The 12,434-nt window shown below is 41.2% G+C and overlaps 2 protein-coding genes across 2 annotated transcripts; one reads left to right on the forward strand and one right to left on the reverse strand.

Annotated features, from left to right (window-relative positions):
* Positions 1-4,932: 4,932 nt before the first annotated feature.
* arl11 (ADP-ribosylation factor-like 11) lies at positions 4,933-7,896 on the forward strand. The gene is made up of 5 exons (XM_030409276.1): positions 4,933-5,083; positions 6,903-6,968; positions 7,053-7,168; positions 7,254-7,431; positions 7,675-7,896. The coding sequence occupies exons 1-5, from the start codon at positions 5,051-5,053 to the stop codon at positions 7,801-7,803; spliced, it is 522 nt and encodes a 173-aa protein (XP_030265136.1). The 5' UTR covers positions 4,933-5,050; the 3' UTR covers positions 7,804-7,896.
* On the reverse strand, positions 6,783-10,959 carry ebpl (EBP like). Its single transcript, XM_030409273.1, has 4 exons — positions 10,542-10,959; positions 10,330-10,399; positions 9,984-10,122; positions 6,783-8,636 (listed from the first exon to the last, which is right to left on the reverse strand). The coding sequence occupies exons 1-4, from the start codon at positions 10,716-10,718 to the stop codon at positions 8,387-8,389; spliced, it is 636 nt and encodes a 211-aa protein (XP_030265133.1). The 5' UTR covers positions 10,719-10,959; the 3' UTR covers positions 6,783-8,386.
* Between the last annotated feature and the right edge of the window lie 1,475 nt (positions 10,960-12,434).

The raw sequence follows: 12,434 nt of genomic DNA on the forward strand, positions 1-12,434 counted from the left end.
GGACTTGTGGCTTCTACAGGATCATATATCATCGTTTGACAATCTGATCGCTCGTGGTGAGTCTACTTTGGATGGTTACGACATTATGGCCAATAATCAAAATCTATATGCAGAATATGAATGGCATTTTCACTTCCGGAACCTCACTGTTGAGCTCTATTGGCACATTGCCAGACAGGGGCACACACACAGAGATTTACAAATATAATCACAACACAAAGTCACGTCTCCTCTGCTATAAATGCACACCCTGGCTGTCGAAACCCCCCAGCCCCCCGCGGAACTCTCTCTTTTTTGAGCTTTTCCTGTTTGCATCCCTGTATTCTACATCAATACGTGGGTTTTACGCCACTCTGTCCGTCGGTGCTGCATTGACGTTTGAGAATGTGCTGCCTGATGTCCGCCACCAGATGGCGCCCGTGCAGTGGGCGGAGTCAAACGTTTAACTCCGCCCACATTGAGCCACGCTCCAATCTGCGTACTGCAGCCAGAGGCTTCTTGCAGCTGCTGTTTGTGTTGCACGTGAAGCCCCCGGTGGACAGAGGCGGTACGACGTCATGTCATCAGCTGAGTGACACAAACACAAAAACACATTTTTTAAAAATCAATAATTACAGAATGGAGAGTGTCCTGTCCTGTACTCTACTGTCCTTTCCTTACTGTACTCTACTGTTTGTTTGGAACAGTTGGGAGAATATCTATCAGTCTCCTCTACAGAGCTATGAAGTTGTTCCACCTGTGACTTTACAAGAGCTGAGAGAAACATAGAAGGAACTTTCTGTTGCAGTAATGATACTGAGTGGGAAGATGTTTGGACCTATGCAGGATCAATCTCAGTATGTAATTGTGCCAATTCGATACAATTTAAGATTTTGCACAGAATGCATGTATCCGCGAACCGTAGACACAATCTTAATCCCACTTTGTCTGCAATGTGTCTTCAATGTAAAACAGAAACTGGTACTCTAACTCATTGTCTTTGGCCATAAGTTACAAAGATATTGGTCAAATGTCTGAACTGAAATTGAAAAGATACGAGGACTGAAGCCAGAGATGGACCCAGCGTTTCTCATCCTAGGCCTCCTGCCAGATATGTTATGTTAACCAATCAGAGACTGTGTCGTTCTCTCACATGTGCAGCGAGGAACAATATTTTACTGCAGTGGATAAGTGAGAGAGTACCAGGACTGTTAAAGGTGGCCATACGGTGCTGTTTGATTTAGTGCCTCTGGAATACTTGATATGTAGAAACAATTTAATGAAGTTTGGGAACCTTATTTGAATTACTTGGACCCAAATGCCATTATGTTAGAGAACTTCCTGAAAGGTCATTAGGAGAGCAAACTGTTTATGTATTTCTTCTTCCATGTGTAGAAATGTATGTGTGTGTTGGGTTGTGTTTATCTGTCCGTGTTGTAAAACTGAAAATGAATAAATATAAAAAAGTTGTGTACATACACTTTGTTCATTATGAATCTTCCAAGTGACAACAAACACAAACAGTAAATGACATAAACACACTTATTCTACTCTTTAGAACAGTTTGTGGAACAGATGAACTAACTCTTTATGTCACAGTAGCAAAATCAGCAGAGTCAAATTAACTCCATGGGAGTTCATTTTAACACTATTCCTGGTGTCCTATAAGTTCCACACCAGAAAGTGTTAATTTAACACTTAGTAAGAGAGTTGGGATTTTAACACCATGTTTGGAGTTAAGTATTGACTATGTGGGTAGTTGGGATTTGACACTTATGGGTACTTGCTTTACACCCACCAGGTGTTCCTCAACACCAATGCATTGTCACTTAATAACTCTCAAGCAGGGGTTAGTCGATGACTCCTGCAGGTGTTGACTCCATAATAACTAGTACAATAAAAATTAAAGCATTTGAATTTAGTCATTTTTATTTTAAAAACACATTAACATTTGACTAGTTGGAAGGTGCACCACAACACATTGAAATTTCATTTCATTGGAGGCTTTCAAACAAAATAGGACCAGCGACTCAAATAGGCTGTACCACACTGCCGTCATGCTAGCACAGTCATCAGGTGTGGCATCATACAATACAGGAAATACTGGCCTCTATAGACAACACTTTGAAGCATATACAACTGCATTACATATCCAAAATAAAACAATATGGAACGAGGTATGTGGTCTCTGTTCTCATTTGAATACTGTCCATCAAATGGTTTGAAGTAGGTAAGCTGCTCCATGTGTACCTCAAGTTGTTATACCCAGGGTAGAGTCTATGTTGAAACTTTAAATGTCGACATAAAATATAAATTGTGTTCTAGTACTCCTTACAAACAACACATAGGTTTACCCAAACAGCTTGGTGGGAAGTTCGTTTTCTCGCTGCAACTCTGTGTCAACTTCGTTTTCCCGCTGCAGCAGGCGCGTACGAAGTTCCTTCACACGCAGGGTCTCCTTCGTGGTCTCAGCATCGATGTGGTAGACTGTTGTCTGAAGGAACGTGTAAAAGCCGCGGAGCATGTTGTCGTAGTTGAGCCCGAAGACATAATGAGCCTTAAATAACTCATCAAAGGCTGCCACGGCAGTCTGGCCTTTGCAGGGGATCGCCTTTTTGATCCAGGACGATGCAGAACCTGTGATAGAAATAACCATGACTAAAATTGACGATCTGAAGTTAAGCCATAGTTCTCAGGATTTCGTGTGTAAAGTACCCCAGCATGTGAACAGAGGGAATCAATCACTTCAAGGTTGGAGAGGGGGGGACACCCACCACAGGCACTTTGCACTAGTAAAACAAAATATATTTTCTCCACACACTACACACCTTTGGATCTTGTTTTTTTGCTGTCCAAGTGCAAGGAGGAAGGGTCGTCTGGTTTGCGCTCCCATCGCATCAGTCCTCCCAAGGAATGTCGGAAATCCGTCTGACCCCAGGGAGATAACCAGCAGCATTTCAAAACCGACCTACTCGGACAAAAGGTATTAAAAGCACCGTTGAAACACTCACCACCAGCTCCACTTTAACGTTACCTCTCCCTGCCGTGGTGTTGGGGAGAACTAAGGTTAACATCAAGCCTGGGAGGTAACCTGCAGCAATTTAAAAACCACACGACCAGGAGAAAAAGCAGCATTAAAATGAACCATCGCCAGCCCGACCTTAACTCTCCACAGTTCAAAGCAAGCAATTCAGAACTGAAGGAACACACCGACCTGTGCTTAATAGTTAATGGCTCAAAACAGTCTCCTTTCCCAAACTAAACTCTGAGGTGCACCTGCATCAACATGGCAGTTAATGCTAATAGCAACAAATTGCAATGTGCTAGTTACCTGACATTAATGTTAGAATTCACCAGTCTCGTGCCAAGTTTAGACGGGCGACTGTGTAAAGTTACAAATTAAAATTTACGTCGTGTTAGGTAATATGGTTTAAAGAAATAAACTTAAAAACCACAACAGAAGTTTGCCTTTTGCCAGCTAGCTAGCTCACAAGCAGCCCTGCTGAACAAAGCTAAAATTTATCATGAATTCCGTTAAAAATATGATTGAGTTGGTGGATTATTTACATTCCAAATTTACCCTGACGCTTTACATGTTGATGAGGCACATTAAGATAATATATTAATACTTACCCAAGGGTCTTGGTGCACACCGGGTGATGCGGCCTCCACCTTTTGTCCTTTTTTGTCAAATGTGGCGCGAAGGGAGAACAATGAAGAAGGGAAGGCCCCTTCCTGCACAAGCCTGCCTTGCACAGGTTTACCTGGGCTGAAACGCAAGGGCAGGGACCTATGTGCATGTCGGAAAAAGTCCTTTTGCTTTATCTGCTCCCACTTGGCACTTTTGTTGGATGTTATTATAGCCTATTGTATGTCTGTCTGTCTATAACTAGCTGTTGTATTGTGTTTGTCTGAAACACGTTGGAAAAAGAGGACTGTCACTATTACCTTTATTAATAACGCTTAATTTGAAATCCCGCCATGTAAAATAACACACAACTGTGTTAAATTGTCCAGTACACTATATGTTAAGCTTTTAGGCTTCTTTACACATTTTGTGTTTAAATCAACACAAAATGTGTTAAGTATGTGACAACACATTTTTTGTGTTATTTTTTTTAACACATCCTCTCTGAGACTTTCCCTCCATATTAACACTGCCATCCAGAGTTGATTTGCAGAGAATGACACTCACACATTTGACACCCAATTCTATCAACATCAACACTCTGTCTTTGTGGACAGAGTGTTACAATAAACAGACAAGACACTACATGGAGTGAAATTGACTCCAGTGAGTAACACTTTATACTCCCAACACATTGACACGGAGAAATCAACTCTGCCGGTTTTGCTGTGTAGTTCAGTGTGTATTATCTGGGTCAGAGTTAGACCCGAACCAGAACCAGAACCAGAACCTTTGTGTACCAGTGTTATTGTTGTTATTATCATTAGTAAAAGTAAAGTGTGAAGTTTCCCTCCGAACCATCAGCCTGGCGTCTTCTTCACTTCAACACTTTTTATATCTAAAATGTATCTTCTATTTAAAGTGAATGAAAAAGTGTTTGGGATTAAAGCGATGAGAACAAAATGGCAGCATCCAACCCTAACAAATGTCATATTAACCTTTAACAGCGCTTCAGCCTGACACCTCCTCAGCGTTAACGTGAACACACCTGTGTGCTCTGCTTCCTGTCAGGTGTGTGAACTCTGATGTTCAGTCTGTGTGTCGATAACAGCTGCTGTAACACACACACACACACACACACACACACACACACACACACACACAGTGTGTGACACAATGCGTGACATTCAGACGTCATCAAACTGAAGCTTTTCTTTATAGCAGTCTCAGACACTCCACCTGCCTCTGACACAAACATGTAGTCAGACCTGTCATACAGTCACATGACCTGCTCTCCTATTGGCTGATGACCCTGAACACACCTGAGGGATGTGACAGGTGAATTTCAGTCAGACACAAGGCTCGGATTCAGCCAGAGGAAGAGACACACCGTTTAAAGGAGAGAAGAACAAACAGGATTTAAAGAAGAAGAAAAGCAAATCGATGGGTCTGGCTCACAGCTCCAACTCTCCTCAGGTAAATGAACAACACACCTGTCAGGCAGGTATCCTCCATCAATACACTGACACACTTAACTCCTCGTCTTTCATCAGCGGCACTTCAATGTTTTCAGTGTTCATTACATGTTTTTCAAGGGTCATGTAGTTTGTTGTGGATGTGTTAAAGAGTCTCTGAGGCCCAGTTCAGAACTGGTACCTGAGTGTTCGGCTCTCAGTCAGCCAGTTCATTAACGTCTGAGTGACCACCTGTGATGTCACTTCCTGCTCTATATGAAACAAACCCGTCCATCACTGAGACAAACAGACTCCATGTTTCTACTCAAAGACAGAAAGAAATTCATGTAGAACATTTGCTGAATTTACAAGCAGGTCCAAATAATGCAGAATGAGTCAGAGACAGAGTTTCACAGAGTTTATAAAGTGTCTCCAACTCAACAACTCACTAAACTGACACATTTGTTAAGGGAGTCTGGGGACTTTCTCCACGGGGACCCTGCTGGAAAAACCAGCAAGACCAGCATTTGTTGTGTTTTGGTACTGGTATGCTGGTCACCAGCTATGCTGGTTTTTCCAGCAGGGTTGATCTAAATTCAGCCTTAATCAGCACCAGCATCGATGTTGGTGATGGGATGCTGGTGACCAGCATGGGATGTGTCAACAACTAATGTCATATTGCAGAGTATGAGGAGGAGTGAAGTTGGTTGTGAAAGTCCAACTAAATACAGGACACAGAGTCAGTGAGGTCGTCACAGTACACCAACCTGAAAGATTTTGGGGTCATTTGAGGGCACCTGAAACAAACTGTAAATACTGCACTAAATATACAAAAATATAAATGCAACACTTTGTTTGTTGCTCCTGTTTCTCTCTTCTTTCTGTTTCTAAAAACTCTGGTCAAATTGGAGATTTCTGATAACGCCGGTTATGTGTTGCCGTGTCAACAGGGAGAAACGGAGTTCTCAAACGTCACATTGTGCGCCAGAAAATGCTTAATGTCATGTGAGCGCCCTATGTTTACAGGAACAGGAAGTCGCTCGTGTTATTAGTTGTTGTCGATTCTGAGGATTCTGATTGGCTTGCATGGCTTTATCCTTCTCCCTACACTGCCGCCCATAGGTTTGGCATAGTTATAATGGTGCTCGATAGCGTATTTATGCAGGTTGATGTAAATGACAACAATGTGGTGTGCACGATGTTATTATTGAAAACGGAGGGGGTAAATATTCATTTCTCTAAATACCTGGCTATGTGTAAATGTGGCCTAAACCAGCACTAACCAGCATAGACCAGCATGGAAATCATGCCTATATTGTTCCTGTTTAGTGTCTTTGTAACATGTGACATGTTTAGATCAATAACATGTTTCTTCTTTCATAAATGGAGTGTAAATGGTGACATCAGTGTAAACAGTGTGTTCAAACAGCTGATCAATGTTGGCAGGTAAGACTTTAGCACTTTAGACACAGAAGCAGACAGGCTGGTACAGACATGCTGCCACAAACTGACACTTTTTACAAGGAGACAAACAACTTCAGCTGAAAGATTTAATGCCGAATTTACAACAAGGACACAATGACTTACAATCTGTCACACACACAGTTTCACTACGTTAGAAAGTTTGTTTTAACTCAACAACTCTTAAAATCAAACGATTTGTTGAGGGAGTCTGGTGATGTTGTGTTACTGGTTCAAGGGTTGGAGTCGAAACAGGTTGGCACATTAACAGAAACCAAACATTTAATTCACAGTGAAGCACATTGAGGTTAGACACCAGGTCTAAACAGCCTCTGATACAAACAGAACCAGAACCTGAACAGGTGTTTCTGTGTGTTCAGGTGATCGTGATGGGTTTAGACTCAGCTGGAAAGTCGACCCTGCTGGCCAGACTTCTGACAGGACAGGTGAGCCTCCTCTGAACAGGTAAATACATCATGTTGGCCATGAACTGCATGTCACACAGTCTGTGGTCCTCTGTGAACCTGAAGGTAATGGAAACATCTCCGACCATCGGATTCAATGTGGGAACTCTGGACCTGGACAAGAAGACGTCTCTGACTGTGTGGGATGTTGGCGGACAGAAGAGCATGAGACCCAACTGGAAGTAAGGAACCCCCACAACACACACAAACAAACAAACAAACAAACAAACAACAGTGATACATGAAAGACGGGTGAATAATCCTCAGGTTCTACCTGGATGACTGTAAGGCTCTGGTGTTTGTGGTAGACAGCAGTGATCCGACCCGGATGCCGGAGGCGCAGAAAGCCCTAAAGAAGGTTCTAGGTGATGAGAAGTTACGGAGAATTCCTCTGATGGTTCTGGCAAACAAGAAGGACCTCCCAAACTCCATGACCATACGAGAGGTAGGAAACCTAAACCCGAAACAGCTCCACGTTCTCCACATCAGCTTCTAACAGACCAGTGGAACTTTGTCCAGACAAACCAAGAACTGAAAGAACTCAGCTGCAGTCAGAGAACGTCTTTAAATCAAAACACAGTCAGCGGAGAAGAGCTGATTCCTGTTCCCTCCTAAACTTCACACTTCTAAAGCCATCCTCTCCCCCCTTCTTCTCCCCCCATCTTCCTCCCTTTCTTCCTCCCCACAGGTCTCCAGGCAGCTGGATCTGAACAGTTACAGCGACCGGCTGTGGGAGATTCAGGCCTGCAGCGCTCTGAAGGGACTCGGCCTCCAACAGGCCTTCATGTCTGTCAGCAAACTGATCAAGAAGAGCTAGGTGGAGGAGGAGGAGGACGACGACTGTAATTATTAATTATTAATCCTGAGTGACGGCCTGTACAGATTGAATAATAAATCTCAAAGATGTGAATTTGTGCTGTTTGATAATCGAACTCTGAGGAGGATTAAAGGGTAATTTCATGGATTTTCTTCTAGTTCAGCTCCTTAAAATTGCAGTAAAATATAGATTTTTTTTCAGCGAATCAGAGAGCAGTATTTTAACATCTGCCCGGTAACAGTCAGACTGTTCCGATTATTAAATGAATCTCAAAGTGGATTAAATGTTTTCACTTGTTGATGGGGAATGTGTCAGGAATTTGAGTTAACGCGTTGAACTGAAGACGAGGACGTCAGATTTCAGTCTATCGATCGTTCTATCAATCTATCAATATTATCAGTCATCAGGTGATACATTGATCACTGATGAGTTTTAATGTTCATTTCATTTCAGATATCAATACATTGATCAATTACAGTTGTTTCTGTCACTGAGCAGCTGAACCGCCCCTTTGAATGTCCACCAATCAGTGCAGACATGACAGGATTAATAACGCTTATTGATCGGTAGTCAGTCAACCAGTTTACATCTTCTTCCTGTTTACGTTGTGGTCATCTTGTCCGAGCGCGTGCAGTCTCCTCAGAGAGATCCAGGAGTGGATCAGCAGCAGAACTGGGACCAAGACCCAGAGCCCATTGAAGAAGACCAGGTAGACCCACAGGTGGAGCTGGCTGGACGTGTCCAGGTGAGGACTGCCCATCAGCCAATCAGGACAAAAGGTCATCCAGCCACCATACAGTTCGCACACACTCAGAGCCACCTGCAGCCAGTGTCTGTAAACAAACAATAAACAATACAGGAAGTGTCTGTAAACAAACAAACAACACAGGAAGTGTCTGTAAACAAACAATGAACCATACAGGAAGTGTCTATAAACAAACAAACAACACAGGAAGTGTCTGTAAACAAACAACAAACAATACAGGAAGTGTCTGTAAACAAACAATAAACAATACAGGAAGTGTCTGTAAACAATCAACAAACAACACAGGAAGTGTCTGTAAACAATCAACAAACAACACAGGAAGTGTCTGTAAACAAACAATAAACAATACAGGAGGTGTCTGTAAACAAACAAACAACACAGGAAGTGTCTGTAAACAAACAAACAATACAGGAAGTGTCTGTAAACAATCAACAAACAACACAGGAAGTGTCTGTAAACAAACAACAAACAACACAGGAAGTGTCTGTAAACAAACAATAAACAATACAGGAGGTGTCTGTAAACAAACAAACAACACAGGAAGTGTCTGTAAACCAACAACAAACAACACAGGAAGTGTCTGTAAACAAACAACAAACAATACAGGAAGTGTCTGTAAACAAACAAACAACACAGGAAGTGTCTGTAAACAAACAATGAACAATACAGGAAGTGTCTATAAACAAACAAACAACACAGGAAGTGTCTGTAAACAAACAACAAACAATACAGGAAGTGTCTGTAAACAAACAATAAACAATAGAGGAAGTGTCTGTAAACAATCAACAAACAACACAGGAAGTGTCTGTAAACAAACAAACAATACAGGAAGTGTCTGTAAACAAACAACAAACAACACAGGAAGTGTCTGTAAACAAACAATAAACAATACAGGAGGTGTCTGTAAACAAACAAACAACACAGGAAGTGTCTGTAAACCAACAACAAACAACACAGGAAGTGTCTGTAAACAAACAACAAACAACACAGGAAGTGTCTGTAAACAAACAACACAAGAAGTGTCTGTAAACAAAAACCACGAAGAATATGGGAAGTGTCTGTAAACAAACAAAGAATACAGGAAGTGGCTGTAAACAAATAATGAACAATACAGGAAGTGTCTGTAAACAAACAACAAACAACACAGGAAGTGTCTGTAAACAAACAACACAAGAAGTGTCTGTAAACAAAAACCACGAAGAATATGGGAAATGTCTGTAAACTAACAAACAACACAGGAAGTGTCTGTAAACAAACAACACAAGAAGTGTCTGTAAACAAAAACCACGAAGAATATGGGAAATGTCTGTAAACTAACAAACAACACAGGAAGTGTCTGTAAACAAACAACACAGGAAGTGTCTGTAAACAAACAAACAACACATTAAGTGTCTGTAAACAAACAGAACGTTACCTGTAGTACTTGTCCTTCAGTACTGCGTGTATGAGAAGCAGAGCGAGCAGAGAGTCGAGAACGACCGTCAGAATCTCGATGGAAACGATCGTCGGATCAGAAATCAGCCAGCGACTGTCAGCCTTACCGTACTCCCTCCCTACATACAGACAGACAGGCGGAGACACAGACAGACGGGTGGAGACACAGACAGGCAGGTGGAGAGTCAGACAGGTAGTGACAGAGGCAGTTAAAGTACCTGCAGCTGTCTGTCAGATTAATGTAGTGCAATAAAAATACAACATGTCCTTCTTTAATATAGTACTGTGTAGTACAGAACAAAGTATAAGAGAGTAGACATACTCACAGAGTTCAGCCAGCGGACCCTCTGATGTCTCCACCGTCCCGACCAGAGACATGTAGACAAACGGTCCCTCCTGAAGACAAACAACAAACAATAAACAACCAAAGACATGTAGACAAACGGTCCCTCCTGAGGACAAACAACAAAAAACAATGACAAAACATCCAAATCATAACTGAGTGAAGACATATGAAACTGGTCCAGATTGGTCGTACCAGCGTCAGGTGGACGATGACATCATAGAAGAGCCACAATAGAATCCACCTATCCTCTGCAGAGCTCCGCCCACCATACCTGAGTGTTAGTAGGGCTGCTGCTAACACCTGGATGCTACATGCTAACAGAGACAGGACAGAAACCAGAGAGAGTCCGGGGGGCACCACTGAGTCCATCTGATGTTATAGGAGAAGAACAAAAGAGAAGGAGGAGGATCCGGAGGATGAGGAGGCAGACCAGGAGGAGCAGCAGGATGTGGTACTGGAAAAGCTGAAGTACCACGTGGAGTAGTCTGGTAGTAATCTGGCAGTGCTCTGGCGTAGAAGTATGTTTTCAGACTCAGCAGTACTCTAAATGAAATCACACAGTGTGCGTCTGAAATTCATCAGTCATGTTGGATTCAAGCCCCACCCTCGGACCATCCTATTGGCTCCTGAAGAGAACACCCCACTCCTGGCCCCACCCCTCCCTTTACAGAGACAGCAGAGGTCAAAGGTCAAACCAGACTTTATTCAGAAAACTACAGATTTTGTAACTCAGTGCTTCTATGTTCCTACAACTTCTTACATCTTACAGTAGGTTCAGTAAAGAACAAGTGTGGTTCTTTATAGCTTCTGTTCTTAAGAAAAACTTTCGGTTCGTGGTTAGTATTTTTATAATAATAATAATAATAATGATAATAATAATACACTAAAACATGTATTTAAGTCACACAAAAGACTTCAAACATGAACAACAACGATTTACACCAATGAATGAACAACAGAATAAAGTAGTAATACTTAAAATATAAAACATTGTTCACTTTCTTCTGTAGTAACTCACCTGCTGAGAAAAATAATCAATAATAATCAGTTTTATTCTAATCAGATTGCTAAGAGATTAAAATATAGTCACATATTTGTGAGGCAAACTATATATTATATATTAGAAGAAGAAGAAGAAGAAGAGTTGGTGATCGTCCAGCAGGAGGCAACACACTCAAACCAGGGGAGTTACTGATCTATTTTTAAGATTTGAATAGTTATTGATCCTGAAACACACTGTAAAAAGTGCATCAGGTCATCAACACTGAAAGATGACTCTGACAGCTGAGTTAGCACCTCATAATCATAATTATAACAAATATGACATGTTATTATAAAGATTAAACATATCATTATTACAAATATACAACATATTATAAAGTATGAAGCATACAATTATTATTTATATTACAAATATGAAAATAATAGAACTAATTATTTGTATTATTTTTTTTTAATCAAACCTGTTATAATTATAAATATAAACAAGGTGAGCGTTGGACAGCACTTCAGCTCTGTTTCAGATTTTTAATAAAAAGATGATTTGTTGTGAAAAAACTCCACAGTGTGAGCAGAACCAAGGAACATTGTGAAGTTAATGTTGCACAAATACCTGCAGCCTGTGGACCCACCTGCTGCTGACACAACAACAACAACAACAACAATAATGATGATAATAACTGTGTCTATATGTAATGTAACAATGACAACAGTCCAAACTCAACAAAGTTCAATGACAGGCAGGAAACAGATGTGGTTACACTGGACTTTATTGTTCAGGTGAATGTCACACACCTGTCGGATGACTGACAGGTAACAGAAATCAAACAGGAAGTGATCTTTGGCAGCAGAACGTTTCAATTTTTGTTCAAAAACAAGAAAAACAAAGAAAAACAGCAACTTAAAACCAGAACACCAGATCAAAGTGTTTGATCAGGTTCACGACACTGTTACACTTATTAATACGTCAGTGAGGTTAATTCAAAGACTGTTCATCTAAACTGATCACTTATTGATCACTGGAAATCAAACATCATAATCATTGAGGAAAACATTTGAGATTGAACTTGTTTCAATGATGGAGTT

The sequence above is a fragment of the Sparus aurata genome, chromosome 24 (genome assembly GCF_900880675.1).
Source record: "Sparus aurata chromosome 24, fSpaAur1.1, whole genome shotgun sequence".
In the NCBI taxonomy this organism is placed as follows: Eukaryota; Metazoa; Chordata; class Actinopteri; order Spariformes; family Sparidae; genus Sparus; species Sparus aurata.